The 20,240-nt window shown below is 39.1% G+C and overlaps 1 protein-coding gene across 1 annotated transcript in view; it reads right to left on the minus strand.

The window, feature by feature from the left end:
• Positions 1-20,240, minus strand: part of FBXL2 (F-box and leucine rich repeat protein 2) — a 53,389-nt gene that overhangs the window by 17,251 nt on the left and 15,898 nt on the right. The window contains exons 3-5 of the mRNA XM_061996394.1: positions 6,128-6,182; positions 4,762-4,836; positions 1,157-1,251 (exon numbers count right to left, since the gene is read on the minus strand). Coding sequence (XP_061852378.1) covers positions 1,157-1,251; positions 4,762-4,836; positions 6,128-6,182 — 225 coding nt within the window. The remainder of the gene's footprint in view (positions 1-1,156; positions 1,252-4,761; positions 4,837-6,127; positions 6,183-20,240) is intronic.

The following is a 20,240-nucleotide window of genomic DNA, read 5'->3' on the forward strand; positions in this document are numbered from 1 at the left end:
TGAGATCATTGCTTCATGAAATTAATATTGCAGTTAACACCCCTTTGATGCTCCTCAAGCTGATGACAATGAGCTAAAAAGGGTATGCTAAACATATATGACTTGCTCAATTCTCCACCCAAATCATGCCAAATGTCCCCTTGTACTGCATGTGCAATGAGGAGGTGGGGAGTTCATTTTCTGTGATATATAGAAGGAGTGCTCCTTCATTTCTCAGGGTGCATGAGTGAGGAGGACTGACCTCCCACGCAGCCCCTGCTGAATAAAGGAATCCAGCTTCCTAATACTCAGCTGAGTGTCAGAGAGCCTCTTCTGAACTGGTTTTCAGTTACAAGGTGACACTAACTGAATGTCCCTCGCTTAACAAAATCCTTGTGCTTGTATTTTCCACCTCAAAATGGCCACACATTGTCAGACTAACACCATCCAGCCCAGTCTCCTGTGACAGCAGAGGAAAGCATAACCACAAGAAGCTATAGCCTGAGGCTTCCTCCAGATATTCTTTGAGCCCTGAAGTACTTGTAGCTTAGGGACCCTTCAGTTGAAAGCAGGATCTTTGGGTTTTAACACTGAGAAATATCCACAGAGGAACCTGGCTAAACAGTCTGCATATAGGAAAAGCTTATATGGATTCAAACAACCTTCTGGGAACAACCTGCACAGTTCCATTTATACACTGTCTGTGTTCTGAGACTCCTGAGATGTTCCTGTTGTCTGCTTGCGTTAGAGCAAAAGAATCCCAGGCTTCTCCCAGTTTTGTAAGGCACTCAATTGTCTCAGTGTTTACTGTTCCTCCCATTGCTAGGGTCACCTCTTGTCCAGACTAGAAGACAAACTAGAAACTGACTACTAATCTTAAAGAAATTCATATTGTATGACACCAGAGTACAGGTCTGAAGAAATTTTGACTGCACACTAATGGAAGAAAAAGACCCATTTCTGAAAAGCACAGCTCTCATTTCTTAACTCCTTTCCAGAAAATAGACCCTTTGATCTCAAAGAGACATCCCCTTTAGTCATTATGAAGGTACTTAGTACTTAAGTATCCCATTTGGGTCATTAGACAGTACTTAGAAATCCAAACAAATGTAACAACAACTGCTTTTGGTCCAGATGTTAGGAAATAAGTGATATCTCAACCTAGGACTGGACTTACTTTAAAGAGGAGTCTCCAACACCAAGACATCCTCTCAGACTAAGTTGCCTCAGGAACCCACCACACCTTTTCGATATATTTTCCACAACACGGCCCTGAAAGCAAACAAAAGGAAGATTTGATGAGTTTTATTCTGTCACAACACTCTAATCAAATAAGAAATGCCCCAGCCATACCCCACCAGAACTAAGTAACCTGTTGAGAGTCTACACTCACACTGAAGTGCTATTCAACTCAATCCTTGCAGTCTATCACATATGGTTCAATTGCTTTGTCTCAGGGAAATCTACCCCTTAAGACTGCTAAAATGATCTGAGAGTTCTGTCAGATGTGTCAGGAAGCTGATGAACTGCCCCAGGGTCACGCCAGTTCTTCAAAAATCAGACACTCTTACAGCAGGGAAGTTTAGACTGTTTACAAAGACACGGACCTTGGTGGGAGCAGCCACCTCAGTTGCATCCAGAAGGTTTGTTGGAGCCCATAAGTCAGTCTTGGATGTCACATATATTTGAGAGTCTGTTGCTAACACTCAGGAATGCCAAAAGACTTTTCCCACTTGTGAAGCTTACAGCCTTTATGCCTCTATTTGCCAAAACTGAAGCACAGCTTCAAACCAAAACTTCCTACTTGACTCCATATTTTCTATACAATGCTTTTTATTTCCATCCTGAGATATCTGTTTATTTACCTCCCAAGAACACATCTTGTTATAAATTAAGATGGAGCAGAATGGCATAGTGCTGCTGAGATTCAACCTGAAAGTAGCATTATGCAAAAAAAAGTTAATTAAACTACAGTATAAATATACTTTTTAAAATAACCCTTTTTGTTTGGGTAGGAAAAGACTAGGAAAAAACAAGTGGACACAGCAAAAACTGGCTAGACATCACATTGTGGCTAATTTTAGGGAGGTAAGGTAAAAGAAATCAATGCTGATCATTTAACAAACAAGACTAATATATAACAGCAACTTTTCTTTTCATCTCTCTTGTTTTAAAGCAGGAACACTTAGAAAATTACAGGGCAGCTGATGTTTTTTGTTTTCCATGCAGGATGATGAGGATTTTACTGGAACAGTGAAGTGTTTCTTACATTTTGGTGTTCACCTCTAATGCCAAAGTCCTGGCTAGCACTGTGTGAAAATGTTTTCCTATCAGAGCTTGTTTCTAGACCACAAGTCACATTGCTTATCTTACCTCTAAGAACAGATTTCCACAAAACCAACCAATCAGACTGAAAATCATGATATAAACAAAACAGTGGGTTTTGAAAAGCTTTCTAACTCTTCAGAATTCACCTTTACTGGAAGGATAAAGTCTTCAGTGAATGACATTTAATGCAAGTTACAGTGCAGAAAAAAACCCAAATCCTACTGCATTTTTCAATGAAAACAGAAACAAATCATGAGGTAAGTTTTCCCAAGCCTATTTATTTCTTTAAGCATATTAAAAATGCAACAAAGAGCATACTCAAAAAGTCAACTGAAGTGCATTCAAATGTGTTTAGCTTCTGAATAATTCACTCCCAAAAACTAGTTCTTCTAATTAGCCCAGCTCACTTTTGGTTCCACGTACCAAGAAATCCTCAAGCACATTTAACTTCAAGAACATCTTCATGTGTCTTTCTGGTAGGAAAGAAACTTTTCTTTATAGTTCTTTATAGTTTGTAGTTCTTTATGGCTTGGTGCTCTGTGAAACACCATCAAACAGTGCAAAGTCCAACTAAGCATAAAGTTGGCAAATACTATACTAGCAGCTTTTACCTGTTCTACATCTACAGGCAAAAAAAGGTCATTAAAATAGCTGAAGAAAAACCAGAGTTCTTCAGACACTGAATGTGAAAGTGCATCTCTTTCAAAAGTACTTTATGTAGTAGCTGCTGGTTTAACACAGTCTTACCAATAAATTTGAGGGGATTATATTACAAATGTACCTAAATATAATATACTGAAGTAACTGAATTGCTCAAAACCACAATAGCTTCTTATAGCAGAAAAGGATTGTAACTTAGTTTTATCCCTTCTCCTGAATCCAATGCTACAAACACTTCGTCTCAAGGGCAAAAATCCAAGATGCTGTTTCTAAAAAGCAGCAATGTTTCAGATGCACAAAAAGCCTACCAACAGAAGGACCACAGACCTGTGAGCTTCTCTGTACTATTTCTCAGCAAATGAGAAACCCAAGCTTTTTTAAAGGCAACTGAAAAGATGACATTAAAGCTCCAAGTCTTCTTAGACACATTCAGACAGAGGCAGATGTCAGAATCTTTCTCTTGCCTCTGCAAGATCCTCATGTTTAACATGGAATCATAGAATGGTAGGGTCGGAAGGGACCTTCAGAGATCATCCAGTCCAACTCTCCTGCAGAAGCAGGGTCACCTAGATCAGGTCACACAGGAATATGTCCAGGCAGGTCTTGAAGACCTCCAAGGAAGGAGCCTCCACAAGCCCTCTGGGCAGCCTGTGCCAGGGCTCCCTCACTCTTATGGTGAAATAGTTTATTCTTATGTTTAAGTGGAACTTTTTGTGTTCCAGCTTCATCCCATCACCCCTTGTCCTGTTGCTAGCTACTGTAGAGAAAAGGGATGTCCCAACCTCCTGACACCCACCCTTTAGATATTTATAAATGTGAATAAGATCACCAGGATGATAACATCAGGATAGCAGAGGAGCTGGTAAGAGATTTTTAAAAGAGCAGTGAAAAACAGTTACCTTCTATATTCCTGCAAGGCTTTAGGAACAGTTTGAACCACGGTTAGCAAAATATACCAAATGAAACCCATCTGGATTTTATTCATGTAACTAAGAAGCTAAAACGTAAAATCCAGAAGCACACTCATTACTGTATTCTAAATTTAATTTGTGGCATCAAACAACAAGTAATAAACCAGTTCAGATTCAATAAAGGAATTGTCTTTCCCCATAGATTTTTGTTGTCATTTTCTGACGCTGTATTTTGTTTTCCTAAGCACACCTATGACAGCATTAATGCAGACATGTTTTCTTTATGGAGGACAAAGACTGCCTTAATCCTTTTATTATGTGCTGAAAAAGACTTTAATCCCCAAGTACCTTCATTTCAGGCAAGGCTCAAACCTTGTAAAGCAAACGTTCATAACATGGTAATCAGATAGACACCAGCTCAAACCTAGGCAAGTCAGTGGTGAAGAAAAGTTGTTCAGCATTTTACTGTTACAGTCTCAAAGTCATAAGGCAAGTGTCCAGAGATCTTTCAGCACTAGATGGCAACCTCACAGAGAGACTCACAACCAGCAAAGTTATCCTTCTAGATGGTGAAAGTGATTCCGAGGCTCTCGCTCCCTTCAGAGGCACCATTTATACCTTTACTTTCTGGAAACGAGCAGTTTGCAATTTCCAGAGCCCAATATGTGTATGATACTTACAAATCATATGATACGTGGGTGGCAACCAAAATTGAAGTACTCATCCAGTGTATAAAAAGGCAAATACAGAGTTCTTTTCCATTTGCTCCTTTACAGTGTTATTACCTTGATCTTTAGCCTTTAAAATGTGTGACTGCAGGCACAGTCTGTGGGCTGCGCTCTGAAACGTCACCATAGGAATGCAAAGACCCCAAGACACTCACCTCTATGTCCGTTTGAAAGTTAAAGAGGTCTATTCTTTGCCAATTGCTTCCATCCAGAGCTAAAACATTCCATGCCTACAGAAAACAAACAGAGTTTATGTAATACCTCCACTGCTTGCTTCCTTCCTTTCCCCTCTCAGCAGTTCAAATACAACCGACCCAAATGTAACAAAACATTCCGTTTTGGGTGTCATTTTTAAACAAGCTTTTGTCAATTTGGCTGATAAATGACTTTTGCTAGATCTATATGGAGAAAAGTAGCTGCAGATGAGATTCTCTCCAATAAAACCACAGTTCCTCAACCTCACTAGTTACTATTCTGAGAGGAACAGAAACCTTTCAGAAAACTGCTGATTTTCCACTGTTAGGATCAGGTCTTTCCTTCACACGTGCTAAGTTACATGTCTGTGTTTGAGAACCTGTCCTTCACTGTCAGAGCAATAGCTGTTTAAAGTAAAACAAAATAAAAAAGCCAATCAAGTAAAAAATCTACTCTGAAAAATGGACAAAAGAATACCACATCCAGCTGATGAGGAGTTCAGAGAGAGAAATACCACTTCTTCAATCTGTTTTGCTTCCACTGTTTTCTACACTTCAGCTGAAGGTTCTAACAAAACCTGCTGTTGACTCCCAAGACTTACTGAAGTAGGAATGAAATAGTTACACACTCAATGACATGTTTCTATAAACAATGGGAAAACCCTCCACTAAAAAAGAACCAAAACCAAACCCCAGTCCTCATTAAGAGAAGAAAAGCATGAAATAAAAAAGGTCATTTGTGTTGTATAAGAAAACACTTCATTGCACACACTTATGTGGGAACAGAACATCATTTGAATTCAAGAGAGAAAATAAAGACAAGCTAAACATAAAGGCTTAGTTAGTGTGCTTTTTCTGTCATCTGTGTGCCTTTTTCCTCTACTACTAGTCCATCTACTTAACACCTTTTGTACTTGGCAAGCAAACGATGGATGTACTTCTTAGACACATGGTGCACATTAACCAAACTACATGGAATTTTAAGCAGAAAATGTGTCTGAAAAACACTGTTATACAGCCACATGCTTTATAAAAAGCAAATGCCATCATGCCAAACTGGACTTAATCCTTTCTCCAGATGCAGAGCATACATGACTGGGTATCTTTTCCATAGCCTTTAAACACAAGTCCAGTACATAGCAACTAAGTCCACATCTGAAAGCAAAACCCGACTCATTGTTTATCTGTTCTAATAAACAAAGAGACTGAGAGAACTATTTGGGGTGTCTTTTTTGACAGAAACCAGATTGCCCTAAAGCTCATGTTTTGCATGTCATTAAGAGAAGAGCATCCCAAAGAACAAAAACACCCCAACAGAAACACATACCTTGGAAACTTGTGCGCATCGGCACAAAGTAACTATGTCCAAGAAAGAGAATATTCTAGGAAGAAAAGAAAAGAACAATTAAGTGTTTCATTATAAATTCAGGCTGACACATGCATTCACAGTTCTGTGGTTCTATGACATCAGTTACACAAGCAGCATGTTAAATGCAACAGGAGTCTTTTAGCAAAGGATTTGGCTTATTGAGACTTAGAATAATATCATAGCTATTGTCTAAAGACAGACACCAACATATTAGAACCAGCAGGTGCTGCTTCTGAGAGTCTGCTTTCTGATTCCCCCTCCTTACAACCCAAACACATACAAATGACAACAGATTTCCTTCTTTTTAATTCAGAGAAACTAGCTTATATACCTTCAACTATGCTACAATTAAAGAAATCACTTATGCAAATGTCTAAAGAGACTGGTGGAGAGTAAGAAAAGGAAAACACCACAGAGAGAAATCCAGGTTCAGGAATTTAACACAAAAAACGATGCCCCAAATGTTGAAAGGGGTTTCACAGTGACTACCATGACTAACAGTTCAGTGTCTTTTTTTTCTCATTTACAGGAAACAACTACAATTGAAAATTCAGCATTGCTGTTGTGACCATGGAATCAATTCCTCGAGGCTGCCAACTCTTCAGAGTTTTCTGAAATCAATTTTTTTCACCGTCAAAACGAATTTTGCTAAACACCACTTCCAAACAGCAAGGAAATAGGTTCAAAGGATGTTCTCAGAGGGGAAAAAAACCCCTATTTGCTTAAGCATAAAATATAGATCCTACTTCCAAAATCATGAAAGATGTTACTGTAATTCACTTACCTGCTTGCCAATGAATGTTTCAGTTATCAAAACAATGAACAATAATGATAACAATTTCATCTTACAGGGAGATGTTAACACTGTCAACAACTGGCAAGAGGTGCTGAATTTAATAATGAAAAGCTCTAGTTACTATTTTCCATTTACTATTTAAAGCTGGAGCTTGAAATGCATGCCTGCATCTTAAGCACTGTGATTTTTTAGCTGTGGTAAGTTAATGGAAGTTAATGGAAGCACTTCTTAAACAAAACAGCCTTCTGGACATTTATTGTGATCACTACAGATATTAGTTTCCCAATATTCCATTAACATGAAAATACTTTCTCTGTTTCACAGTATGGTAATACATTTTATCATAAAGTATTAGGCATGCAAACAAAAGAGCAGGCATTCTCAGAAGGTATGAAACACTCTGTGAAACCCTGTCAATGACATTCATTTTGATAGTATCTGTTTTGTCATTTGAACATCCATTCTGCCCACGTGAAGAAATGTAGCTTTATACACAAAGTACACAATGCATTTATACCAGTGACCCACCATGAACCCTCTTCTGAAATCACTTTTCCCCTTGCCAAGAGGCAAAAGATGAGGGTGTGGAGATGATGCTAGAGAGCTGAAAAAGCTTCTTGGCTTGTGGAAGCTTCCTCATAGTCCCACTGTATGAGTGGAATCAAGAGGGTTAGCTCAGGTTTACAGAAGCTGAAGCACAGGACACAGATCTCTACGTTATTTGTAATAATGGAAGGGAGAGTTGTGACAAACCATTTCATGACACAACATTGTTGCCTAACTGAAGAACGTGACATGCTTTAGGAATGATGTATCAAGTCCTACCAAAGTAAGAAACAACAGAAGAAACTCTCAGCTGTTGAAGAAAGGGTATTTCACACACCCACACTACTCTGAGCTGTCTGGCAGTCTGTCTTACATTTGATTACATTACTGCTGTTGAGAGATCAACGTTGATGCGTGATTTCTGTGAAAAAAGTCAATTGTAACCAAATGCAGAACAGATGTATTTATTTTTCCTTCATTCTGAAAGAAGTGACTTTTAAAAAAGTCAAAAAGTCAAAGTGGTTATCCTACATTAAAACGAGAAACGTTTCAGTGTGTGTAAATACCCCTCATGCTTTTAGGCTTTTACTTTTGTTCTAAAGGCAAAACTTTCTCACAAGGGGCTCCAGGCTGTCCCCACCAGAACAAACAGCAACACTGGCATGCATTACAGCCCAGCAAAATCAGAATGATTAGGATTCAATTAATTACTACAACAGATGACAGTAAATTCTTTTACAACTGTGAAGAGTCATTTTGCCATCTTGCTTGGAAACATTTTCCCCCACCATCCTATTTATTTACTCAACACTCACCCTCTATAGTACAGTCCCACATATGCAGTGCTAACACACACTTGCTTCTCTACTTGCAGGCCCCCAGAACTAGAATCATAGAATCATAGAATGGTAGAGGTTGGAATGGACCTTTAGAGATCATCTAGTCCCCCACCTAGATCAGGTCACACAGGAACATGTCCAGGTGGGTCTTGAAGACCTCCAATGAAGGAGACTCCTCAAGCCCCCTGGGCAGCCTGTGCCAGGGCTCCCTCACTGAAACACTGAAATAGTTTATTCTTATGTTTAAGTGTAACTTTTTGTGTTCCAACTTCATCCCATCACCCCTTGTCCTGTTGCTGGCTACTATAGAAAAAAGTGCTGCCCCAACCTCCTGACACCCACCCTTTAGATGTCTGTAAATGTTAATAAGATCCCCCCTCAGTCTCCTCTTCTCCAGACTAAACAGCCCCAGTTCCTGCAGCCTTTCCTTGTATGAAAGATGCTCCAGTCCCCTGATCATCTTGGTGTCCCTGCACTGGCCTCTCTCCAGCACTTCCCTGTCCCTCTTGAGCTGAGGAGCCCAGAACTGGACACAGGACTCCAGATGAGGCCTCACCAGGGCAGAGTAGAGGGGGAGCAGAACCTCCCTTGACCTGCTGCCCACACTCTCCTTGATACATCCCAGGCTGCCATTGGCCTTCTTGGCCACAAGGGTACATTGCTGGCTCATATGTAGTTTATTACCAACCAGCACTCCCAGGTCTCTCTCTGCAGAGCTGCTCTCCAGCAGTTTGACCCCCAGCCTGTCCTGGTGCATGGGGTTGTTCCTTCCCAGATGCAGGACTCTGCACTTGTCCTTGTTGAACCTCATGAGGTTCCTCTCTGCCCAACTCTCAAGCTAGTTGAGATCCCACTGAATGGCAGCACAGCCTCTGGGGAATCAGCCAGTGCTCCCAGTTTGGTGCCATCAGGGAACTTGCTCAGGGTCACTGTCCCCTCACCCATGTCGCTGATGAAGATGTTGAACAAGACTGGCCCCAGAACCCATCCCTGTGGAACTCCACTGGCCACAGGCCTCCAAACTCAACTCTGGAGGCCCCCCCTCTGGGCTGTCATTCAGCCAGCTCTACATCCACCTAGTACTAAATACTAGTATGATCGAATTAGTCCTAGTACTAATCCTAGTACGATCCAACTAGTACTAAACACTTACCAATTAGGGAAACTGGACAACAAGAGACAAGAGTTTAAGTTTTAAAGTAATTTTAAGTCTTTAAAGAACCTGAAAGTCTTTAAGAGACTTGTAATGCAACGACCAAACTGAGATGGAGATGGCAACACTGCCAATGTCAGTCACCTGTCAGTGTCAGACACTGACCTTGTCAGGTGCTCAGGTGAAGGACTGTGTCAGCAGGCACTTTAATTTTAAAAAGTGGAAAAAAACTACCAAGTAGGGCAGCTGATGGTTGTATAGCACTTCTGTCCTTTGAGACCATAGCTAGGTAGATGGAAGCTCATGCAGCCAGCAGCAGGATTAGGAAATTAAGTTACTAGGTCGATAGCAAAGCTTAGGATCGTTTATTCTGATTGCCAGCATCCCAGCTCTCCATAGTTATCCTGTATCAAGTTCATGAAGCAGAACCCACTTACCAACAATGGAAAGAGCTCTTCAAGACTTTTCATCCCTGTGCACATACCACTCTGGACATGTGCCTCACGAGTTTGGCCTTGGAGATCTTTCAAATCTTAATGGTACCTGCAGCATGCATGAGCTTCACGTCAAAGGCACAAAGGGTTGTACAAGCTCACAGTTCCTCAACTCCTTTATTTGGCTAAAGCTCAACTTTCAGGAAAGGATCTGTTCTTGATTTGAAAGCCTTCAAGAGATGGAAAATCACCACGTTTGTTCCACTGGTTAATCACTCTTTTAAAATGCTTGCCTTATTTCCAAGGCAAATGTCTGACTTCTTTATGCTTTTTTCTACCTTTCTTCACCCAATTAAAGAGTGCTTTAGCACCGAGTACTTTTTCCTCATGGAGTTTTAAAGCCACTTATCATGTAATCTTTACTTCAACAATCTTGTAATTTTAGTTGTTTAAATCTCATTTTCTCTGCACTTTTCATTTTTCCAGGATGTTTCTTCAAATGTTAGAAACAAGTGCAGCATTAAAACATTGCTAGTATCAACAAAGCTGCACAGAGGCTAAAGTATGACTTCATTAGCCCCATTCTCAGAGCCATTTCATTTGTAACGGTCTTTTCAACAGAGCATCAGATAAGAATCTCACAGTACCTTACCCATTGTCCCTTGTCCTCACAGTAGTTTACCATTACAGTTCTTTTTTTGTCATTGGTAACTTCTATCTCCAGTGACTTTTGATGCCATGATTTCCAAAGTGTTAAATTAAACCTCTGCTAGCATATCTGTGGATTGCTGCAACAATTGGTAACCAATCCTGAATCCCGTTAACATGCATTGATACACTGCACAGACAGAGTGCCAATTTGGAAATGAAAAGGTCAAATGCTAAAGTCAACTGGCTTATGTCAATTTGGTTGCTTAAGATGACCAATTGTTTAGCCTCAATGAATGATATTGTCTGATCACTTATCTTCCAGAAAACCACAACAACTGTCAGTTATGTTTCTCTCTCTCAATTTTCTATCAAACAAATCTGTGATGATGAGTTTTTCCATTGTGTACTCCATGAGAGGCTGAGATTTCTGCTCATGTCTCCCTTGCCTAGTTAAAAGTGTTGCAAGGTGGATTCGTATCCTTCCGAGTCTTCTGGAATTTTCTTCATACTCAACTCACCAAAACTCAGCATAAGAGGGCCACAAGCCTCCTAAATCACCTTTGAGGGTATTTTCACTGCAATTTATATGGTCTTACCAACTACAAGAAGTGAGGATCTACCATCTCTATCATCTTCCCACGTATTTCCACACATGCTTCATTATGATTGTGTGCTATAAACAGACTGTCCCGTGTTTTTCCAAACACAGAGCTGGGTAACTCCTAATATTTTATTTCCCTCTCCCCGGAGGCACAGAGAGAAACAATTATTTCTCCAAACCCCAACAGTGTACCACCTACAGAGTGAAAAGTCAAGCTGTGCAAGAGTCAAACTGCTTCTCTCTCGCCTCTGTAAGGCCCTTCCAAATTTGATCACATAAGGAATAAGCTCTTGAAATAACAGCCTGGTAACTACTCATTTTAAGTATTTTGATACAATACTATATGGACTGATAAGAAAACACATCCAGTAAGTACCACAGTCACATACTGGGACTGTCTGGAATTTTGGGCCCAAACTGTAACACTTGTTACGACAGAAACACTTGATAATTTCTAACATGCCTCAGCAATAACCTAAGTTATGTTTGCTTGGTTTTTTAAATAACAGACTTGTGAATGGAATTCTATGACAGAACTTCCATTCTTCACACCTTTAAATTTATAGTGGTTTTGCACACAAAGGATGACAAGAAGAAGTAAATGGTAAGCACAAGAAATGCCCAACTGACGGCAGCACATCATCTAGGTAATCTGCTCAGCAGATCCTTTCGACTTTACTGCACCATTCAGTTGTTACAAAACAAGCACATGAAAAATTGGTCATATGTTCCCCCTTTTTACTAAGAACTTTTTCAGGAAGTTCATTATTCATTAAGGACTTCATTATTGACTTGTATAATTCTTTGCATAGCAAATCTCCCCTCAAGGATGTCCTTTACATCCTGCTAGAATGTAAATGTAATGTGGAAAAGTAAAGCCTAGACAGCGAAGAAGTATCACAGAGAGACAAAGCACAGCTTTCACAGGTTTGACTTTGTCCTTTTAGCAGGCTCTTCTCAGAATTTCTTGGAAAAATGCCCAAGCAGACTCTGTTAACAAGTGATAGGGGAAAAGAGCATCATCCACTCTCAGTTCACTACTAATGACACTTGAAAGCACAGTTGCAAAGTCTCACAACCACCACAGAAGCTGTCTTGCATTTCTCCTAAAATGTCATATTCAGTAAAGACAAAACATTATTATAGTTCTTTACATGTGGAAGGTTTCTTTGCATCCTTCTTCCCTCATTTTACTGAGCACTCTACTGAGATATGAGGCATCCAACTCATAACTGCAGTCCAGCAGTACAATAAAATATGCAGGCTAGAAAAAAAGGCAGATAAGCTGAATAATTCATACCCATAATCCATGAAAGTAGAGTCTTGCATGCATAAATTGATATCTATATATGATTAAATCAACAATGCTAGTGTTGGTGTACCTCCCAACTTGAGTAACTTTGCATTAAGAACCTGTTCCATTAGTAAATTCCGGTTAATATCTTATTCAGTAAAACCACATAATAATACTTGCCTTGGAAACATAAAAGGTGGAAGCACATTAAAAGCTCAAGGAGTCTGACTATTTTCTATTAAAAAGTTAACTTTTAGCTCATTTCTGAGCCTTGCTCTTATTAGCATATCACAGAAGGCTGACAAACACCAATTTCTACATTATGTAATGCTTGATCTTCCAAGTCAATTATTAAAACAAATCCCTTTTTACTAGGGATGTGCTACTTTGTGAAGTAAAGCACTTATAAAACCAGAAACTGTCCGAGACCCTCCATTGGTGCTTTAACTGAAAGGTTTGAATTGAAAACCTGTGACTTTGTAAATGAAAACTGCTTATTTTTGAGGGTGGGGTGGTGGAAGACTGGTAACTTTTATCTCTGCAATTTCCACTTGTAAGCTAGTCAGGCTAAGACACTTTTCAATAACTAACATGTCATCAGAAGCCATTTCTTTACAAGGCAAACCTCCTTTTCCTTTGCCAAGACACTTATTGCTACACAGCCCATCCATAAGTACTAGCCATTGCAAAAGACCAGGCTGCCTACGGGACGTCCAATATTTCTTTTCAGTTGAAGCAGAAGTCAGCTTTTTCTACAAATCATCTCTGCTGGACTCATTTTATAGCTATAGGACAGCATCTAACTTTTTATAGCCTGTACATTACTTGTAAGACAAGTGGATCATATTACTCTTTAAAACATACTTATTTGTAATAAGTATGACCATATGTAACAGAGCAGCAACACTTTCAGTACCTAATTCTCTCAGTATCTGAAACAAAATGCCCAATGATAAATTTGAGAAGGGCCATTTCTGTTTCTCTTGCCAAACATACAGAATACACCAAACATTACATGGCAGGACCTTTTATGGGGTCAATTATGCAGCTATTGATATAACTACATTATGCAAATCATGGAGTAACTTTAGTCTGAAAATGAAATCCTGAAGATAGCACAAAAATGCATCCTTAATGCATCCTTAATGCATCTTTGCTTTATATTTCTATAATCCTTTAGAAGTCTAGCAAAAGACTCAAACACAAAACTTACATATAGTAAACATCCAAGCAAAGTTGAACCTGTGAAACAGATTTTACCTGAGGTTTCACAGAAGGTCAGGTATGTGCTAGAATCAGTTTCAGCACGTTTCACTCAAAATAAATGGCAACACTTGGAGTAATTGCTTCATTATAGTGGTTTTTCTGATCCATGTAATAGAAAGGCAAAGGAAAGTTAAGCAGAATAACTGTAACAACTGCTATGAGAAAACAATTGTAACATTTAACATCATGAAGTCTTTAATAAGACTGGTGTCGGAATCTCACTGTGGTGCTTCCACAAGGGATGCTGAAGTAGAAAGTTTCAGAGTCCTTTCTTTGCTATGAGTTTTCCATCTTTTTTTAATAACAAAAATCATCTTTCACCTTTCCCAAGACAATATTAATTAAAGACCAAATACTATCTTTCAAAGAAAAGGATGAGGCAAATCCTGTGCTTTACCTAGAAATGAATTGGTAACAAACTGAGAGCACTCCCAACACATATTTGCAGAGGGCAGGTGATTCAGATTTCCCACTTTAAAAGCCTCAGACTGTCCAGTTCAATCACTTCTTGTGATGCTTGCATGAGCTACAATATTCTGCAATTTCTAGAGGCCTGCATGTTACAGCCTGTATGACTCCCTGACTGCATCAGCTAGACCAGCAGGTCAAGGGAGGTTCTTCTCCCCCTCTACTCTGCCCTGGTGAGGCCTCATCTGGAGTCCTGTGTCCAGTTCTGGGCTCCTCAGCTCATGAGGGACAGGGAAGTGCTGGAGAGAGTCAGCACAGGGCCACCAAGATGATTAGGGGAACAGAACATCTTTCATATGAGGAAAGGCTGCAGGAACTGGGGCTGTTTAGTCTGGAGGAGACTGAGGGGAGATCTTATTAACATTTATAAATATCTAAAGGGTGGGTGTCAGGAGGTTGGGGCAGCACTTTTTTCTATAGTAGCCAGCAACAGGACAAGGGGTGATGGGATGAAGCTGGAACACAAAAAGTTCCACTTAAATACAAGAATTAAGCCCTGGCACAGGCTGCCCAGAGGGGTTGTGGAGGCTCCTTCCTTGGAGGTCTTCAAGACCCACCTGGACATGTTCCTATTTGACTTGATCTAGGTGAACCTGCTTCTACAGTGGGGTTGGATTAGATGATCTCTAGAGATCCCTTCCAACTCCTACCATTCTATGATTCTGTGATTTTTATCAAAGTTTCAGCTACTATCTAGAGCATAAGGGTTTTTTCTGAAGTGGTTTTTTTGGGTTGGGGGTGAGTATTCTGGCATTAACCAGTAGACTAAATTCTGTTTAAAAAAATGCTTTGAGATACTCAAGTTCAACTGGACAATTCCAAGTACCCTGCTCCAGCCAACTCTGCTTTCAGCAGAGGAGTTGGGATTAGGTGATCTCTGGAGTTCACTTTGCATCTCAGCTTTTCTTCCATTCTTTTGATAGACATTTTATTTTTGAGTGACTTTATGAAGTATAAATTTAGCAACTGTAACACACTTGTTCAGAGTGGTTTAACCTGCAGCCCACAGTCTCAATTCAACTTGATGGCCCATCCAACCATCCTACTGTCCATCTTCCCCATGGGTGAAGGGATTATTCAGTTTGGGCACCAACAGCCAAAACCTAACTATACTCACACCCCGTGCTGGTGGCTAGGTAGAGATGTGGAAAAATAACGTGATGCAGTTGTGGTATGTAGTCTAGGGATGCTCCATAAATCACGGTCACTGCAGCCAGAAAGGTTATGGAAACTTTTGATTAGTTGCTAGACTAGGATCTGGTAGACTTGGTCCAAGCTGTAGCTCTGCTACTGGCCTTGAACAAAGGACTTCTCTTCCTGATATCTCTGCATCAGGAAGACACAGATAAGAAAGCACATCTCTTCTGTAAAGACTTCAAGAGTTACAGAGAAAAATAAGTGTATTTGGTATTGTTATTTAAATTGTCTTGCACCAATACTTAAGAAAATGGGAACAAGTTGTTTTTGTAGGGAGTTAACAGTATCTTTTAAATTGCCTTTATGGTCTGATGGCACTTTTTGCATAGAAATGAGAACAAACATCTCTCTCAAAGCCTTCCCTAGCTTGATACAAAAAGCATGACTTCTTTATATCCTGATACTTCTGATAATTTGTTCATCAAGAGACTGAGTTTAAATCAGACTCCAGTTTCCAGGTAAATAAAACTCTAAAGGGAATTAAGTCTTCACTAATTAAAGAACAGATTCAAAAGAGAAGGTTAAAAACAAATAAAAGAAAAACAAAAATGAAACTAAATAAATGGTAAGTCATGATCCCAAGAGTTGTGTAAGTCATTGCTATATCTATATATGTAGTATAGTCATTACTATATCACTTTTAGCTGTTGCTCCTGCTGCAAATGATTCAATTTTGTTTGTTCCAGTACGACTTATCCTTTGTTACGAGCTTGTTCCTGAGAGATATCTATACTTGAACCAGGTAATGCTGAAACACTCCATTTATAAAGTCCCAATGATTTAAGTAGAAATAATAAAGTATATCCTTTTCAGAATTCACAAATCTTATTTGGCACCTGGGGAAATAAAACCACTTCCACTTCCAAATCCCCCTTTATAATTGACACGATACACAGGGGCACTAGTGTGCAATTTTCTGCTTGTGTTCTTAGAATCTCTCACCTTGTTAAAGGAATTCCATCTGAAACTTCTCTGTTCAAAACATTCAGTTTTAAGCTTACTCTTGCATTTGTTTGTGAACAAAACCACTTAAACATACTAAATACAGGATGGCAGCCACCTACTCCAATTTCAGAAGGCCAAACTGAATTGATCATATAACCATTTGCAAATGTTCAGCATCTCATAAAAAGAGGTCAGAAAAAAATGCATACAAAGTGACAACTGGTGGGGCAAAGAGCTGAAGGATATAAACTTGCATCTGGAACTGATCTTGGTAAGAGTTTCGTAAGCAGACAAACAATACTTGTACCAGTGGAAAAAAAGGTCAACATGAAACCTTTTCCATATTCTGAAGAGGGTAGCTGCCCACCTACCCATTAATTCTGCAGCTTTCTCAGAGCACAAGTTCTGTCTTGAATTTGAGGTAAATCACTAGGAAGTTTTAAAACATATTCCCACTTCAGAGCAATTAGAAAACAGCAACAAAAACCGATTAACCAGAACATCCTGATGCATTCTCGAGGTGTATTTGAGGTGATGCACTATCCTGAAGGCACAGAGAAACTAAATGACTACCCATTACTAACACCAGGTAAATCATGTTCAAACCAATAGCAATATTATTAAAAGCACATAAGAATTTTGAAAACACCCTGTGAGTCTTAAATAGTCTCAAAGAATTGTAATTCTGTTGTTTCCCTGGCTAAAGATCAAAATCTTGAACCACTTTCCAGAGGCTATGTCTTGTCCATGTGCCTGTGGTTCACTCTGATCACTTGGTTGGTCTTCTGATCACTATTTTGGAGGTCAGGACCACTGGAAATCAGTAAATGACTCCAGAGGCGTGGGTCTGGATTTCATGTCATGCTGTTCAGTCCCCACTGTTCTTGATTGCTTCCTGTTAGTCTTCACATTGCTAGTTAGAAAAACATCTCCCTTATCCTTATGTAAAGGAGTTTGCTATACTGAGTAGTTAGTGTGAGACTGGAGTGGTGTAGATAATTCTGCACTAATTCCTTGGACAGATGTATTCCAGGCATGGTAAATCAAAGGGCTTTTCTCAATGAAAGTTACTTGTACAAGGCACTATTAGGCTTCCCTTTACAGAAACCATGGATTTGTTTAAAGATACAGAAAGGAAGTAAGCTTGACTTTCATAAGCAACTCCTATACCATCAATTCAGTTCATAATCTGTATGAATGCAGTTCATGTCCTTGTATCAATTTGGGTGTTTATGATTCTGAATAGCTATATTGTAACTTGCTTGGCAGACTACTGCAGAGGACTTCAAACAGTCGAAAGTCAAAATCAAAGACTGCATGTGCATTACACAACTGGAATGCTTTCCCAAGACTGTCAAATACTGAACAGCAGTCTTTGGTACTCTGGGTGAAATATTGCCCTATTTAATTATAATTTAATCCTTGAAGTGGAGAAAATGAATCATGTTTTGAGATGATAGATTTCCTCCCTTCAAAACACACGCATTGTTTGTCTGCTTATGAAATTCTTCCCAACTAAGAACAGTTGCAGTTACAAGTATATATTTTCCAGTTCTTTGCCTCACCAGCCAGTACTCTGTACACTAAGCTACAGCAGTCAAATTTTATAGCAGTTGTGGGCCTTTGAAGTACCTACAGTACCTCACTAAGAAATACAAATGGCATCACGACAGTTTCTTGTTGTAACCTTTGCTGTATTTCTTTTCTATTTCCTCCACAGTTCAGAACACAGATGGTAAAGCATCACTTCAGATATATAAAATACTATGTTTGCCTTCACTGATTTTATGCTTCTGGTAACTTTTCTTATCCATAATGATGGATAACACTAAAAGCTAAGCAAAAAGTAGCACGCAAGGATAGAAACAAAGAATGGAAACATGAAAATATATCTTCATTAGCCAATTCACAAGCTGCATGTTCCCACATGCTCAAGAAAAGCTGCTATGGGGACACAACTCCTCAGTTCCTCTCCTAATCTGAGTCCCAAAACTTCGCTTATCCTCTTTTACACCTGCTGGAGCACTCAAAATTTGAGTCTGATGGCTAAAACCTGTTATTCATCATCCAATAAGTATGGTTTATAACACGTTTCTTATCATCTTCTACATTTGTGGTACAGTTTATAAAGTTGGTACTTTGCAGGCAGAAAGAAAATGAAAATGGTTCAAGTGGCCAAAAGGAATAAACATCTGTTTCTAAAGCTTGTGCTTTTCATGCAGAATCTTACTAGCACAGAATGCTAAAATGCAAATGAACAAAAGTTACCTGTCCTTCTGCATGCCAAAACACTGGCTATACTTCCATTGTCAAACACATATGACTTTTTAACAAGCACAAAACTTAAGATATATTTGGAAGCTGTTGGAAAGTGAACATTCTAATATTAGTTATATTCACTAATTTTTGTTTGCAATGCTCTTCAAACTAAATACTGTAACTTTAAAAACCCATTTGGGTTTTCTCCCTTCAATTTAAAACAGCAACGACATAAAAAGAGAACAAGATGGTTATCTGCAAGGCTGGGACATCTTACTGGAACTGATGTTACTGTTAAAACTGCAATACTCTCTGACTTGATTTCTGATTCTTCTAAGAACAGATATGGGTTTATTAACTTCAGACATCAATGCAATTCCCCAACTAATGTAGTGTATAATCAAATTATGCTTTTCAATAAACACAAGCTAAGAACAAAAATAAAGCTACAGTTGACTGAAAACATTGTTCAAATTACACGAGCTATGAGGCCTCCATAGGATTCTTACTCAAATATCATACAATTGAGCATTTGTTTAACCTTTCACTTCTTGTAATGGGTAAGAGCAGAGGAGAAAGAGTGTTCCTTGCCAACTGGCAAACTAATAGCACTGCAATAGCTAGCAGGGATGATCATTTTTCTTTTAACAGTACTTTTAGCAGTGTAACAAATCAAAGTTTTTAGAAGCTGCCTGTTCCTTTCACAGGAAAAAGAGCTCCAACAACCCAACGTTACAAATGACCGCCCATAAACCAGAAAAAGTTACAAATGAAACATCTCCCTTCTCCACTCAAGCTATTCTACCTCCCTCAAAGCCACGTGGTCCCTTCAAACCAAGGTCTTCAAAACCACCACTGTCCAGATTAGTCTCTTCCTCTTCTGCCTAGTTACCTGGGTCTTCTCAAGAAGGAACAAATAAACTTTGGTTTCATATTCTTTCAAATAAGCTTCTTGCATGGGAAGCTGAGGGTTCCAGTCATTTACTTACAAGTGCAGTAGATATTCTGTAGACAATGTGCAAGAGACATGACATTTTCCTGAAGACCTTCCAATGTATTTCTGGTTGTTGGACTAATACGACTGAGAAACAGTAAGAACTGCTGTATGAGGGCAAGGGCTTACTTCATTCAACTTTAATGTGTATAGCTAGAGCAACAAATGAATAAATGTTAGTGGTAGTATTTCCTAAGTCTACCATCAGAAAAAGGTTTCTCAATTTTAGAGAAAAAAAATGGATTGTTTGTTATAGTTAGATCACAAAGTTTAAATACTTGATGCAGATGAGAACAAGACAAATTCTTGCAACAGAAGAAACTGTGTTTACATTTTATTTCCATTTGTAGCAAGATATTAAATATACTTTTCCCATGCATTGAATTTAATGTTTTTTAAAATAAAAAAGAGCTCTAGTACTTTTCAACAGTTTTCCTACATATCTGATATATGCAAACAACAAACTAAGAGCATTTGATGACATTTTCCATCAGTATTTACTATTCGGTCCCAGCACTGTGTGCAAAGTGTTTCCACTGCAACTGGTTTACTCTCCTTTTAACTCAAAGGTAGACTGCACAGTTAATATAGGATATTAATTACACTCAGTGCAGCAATATTTAATGTC

This window comes from Colius striatus, chromosome 5 (assembly GCF_028858725.1).
Source record: "Colius striatus isolate bColStr4 chromosome 5, bColStr4.1.hap1, whole genome shotgun sequence".
Lineage (NCBI taxonomy): Eukaryota > Metazoa > Chordata > Aves > Coliiformes > Coliidae > Colius > Colius striatus.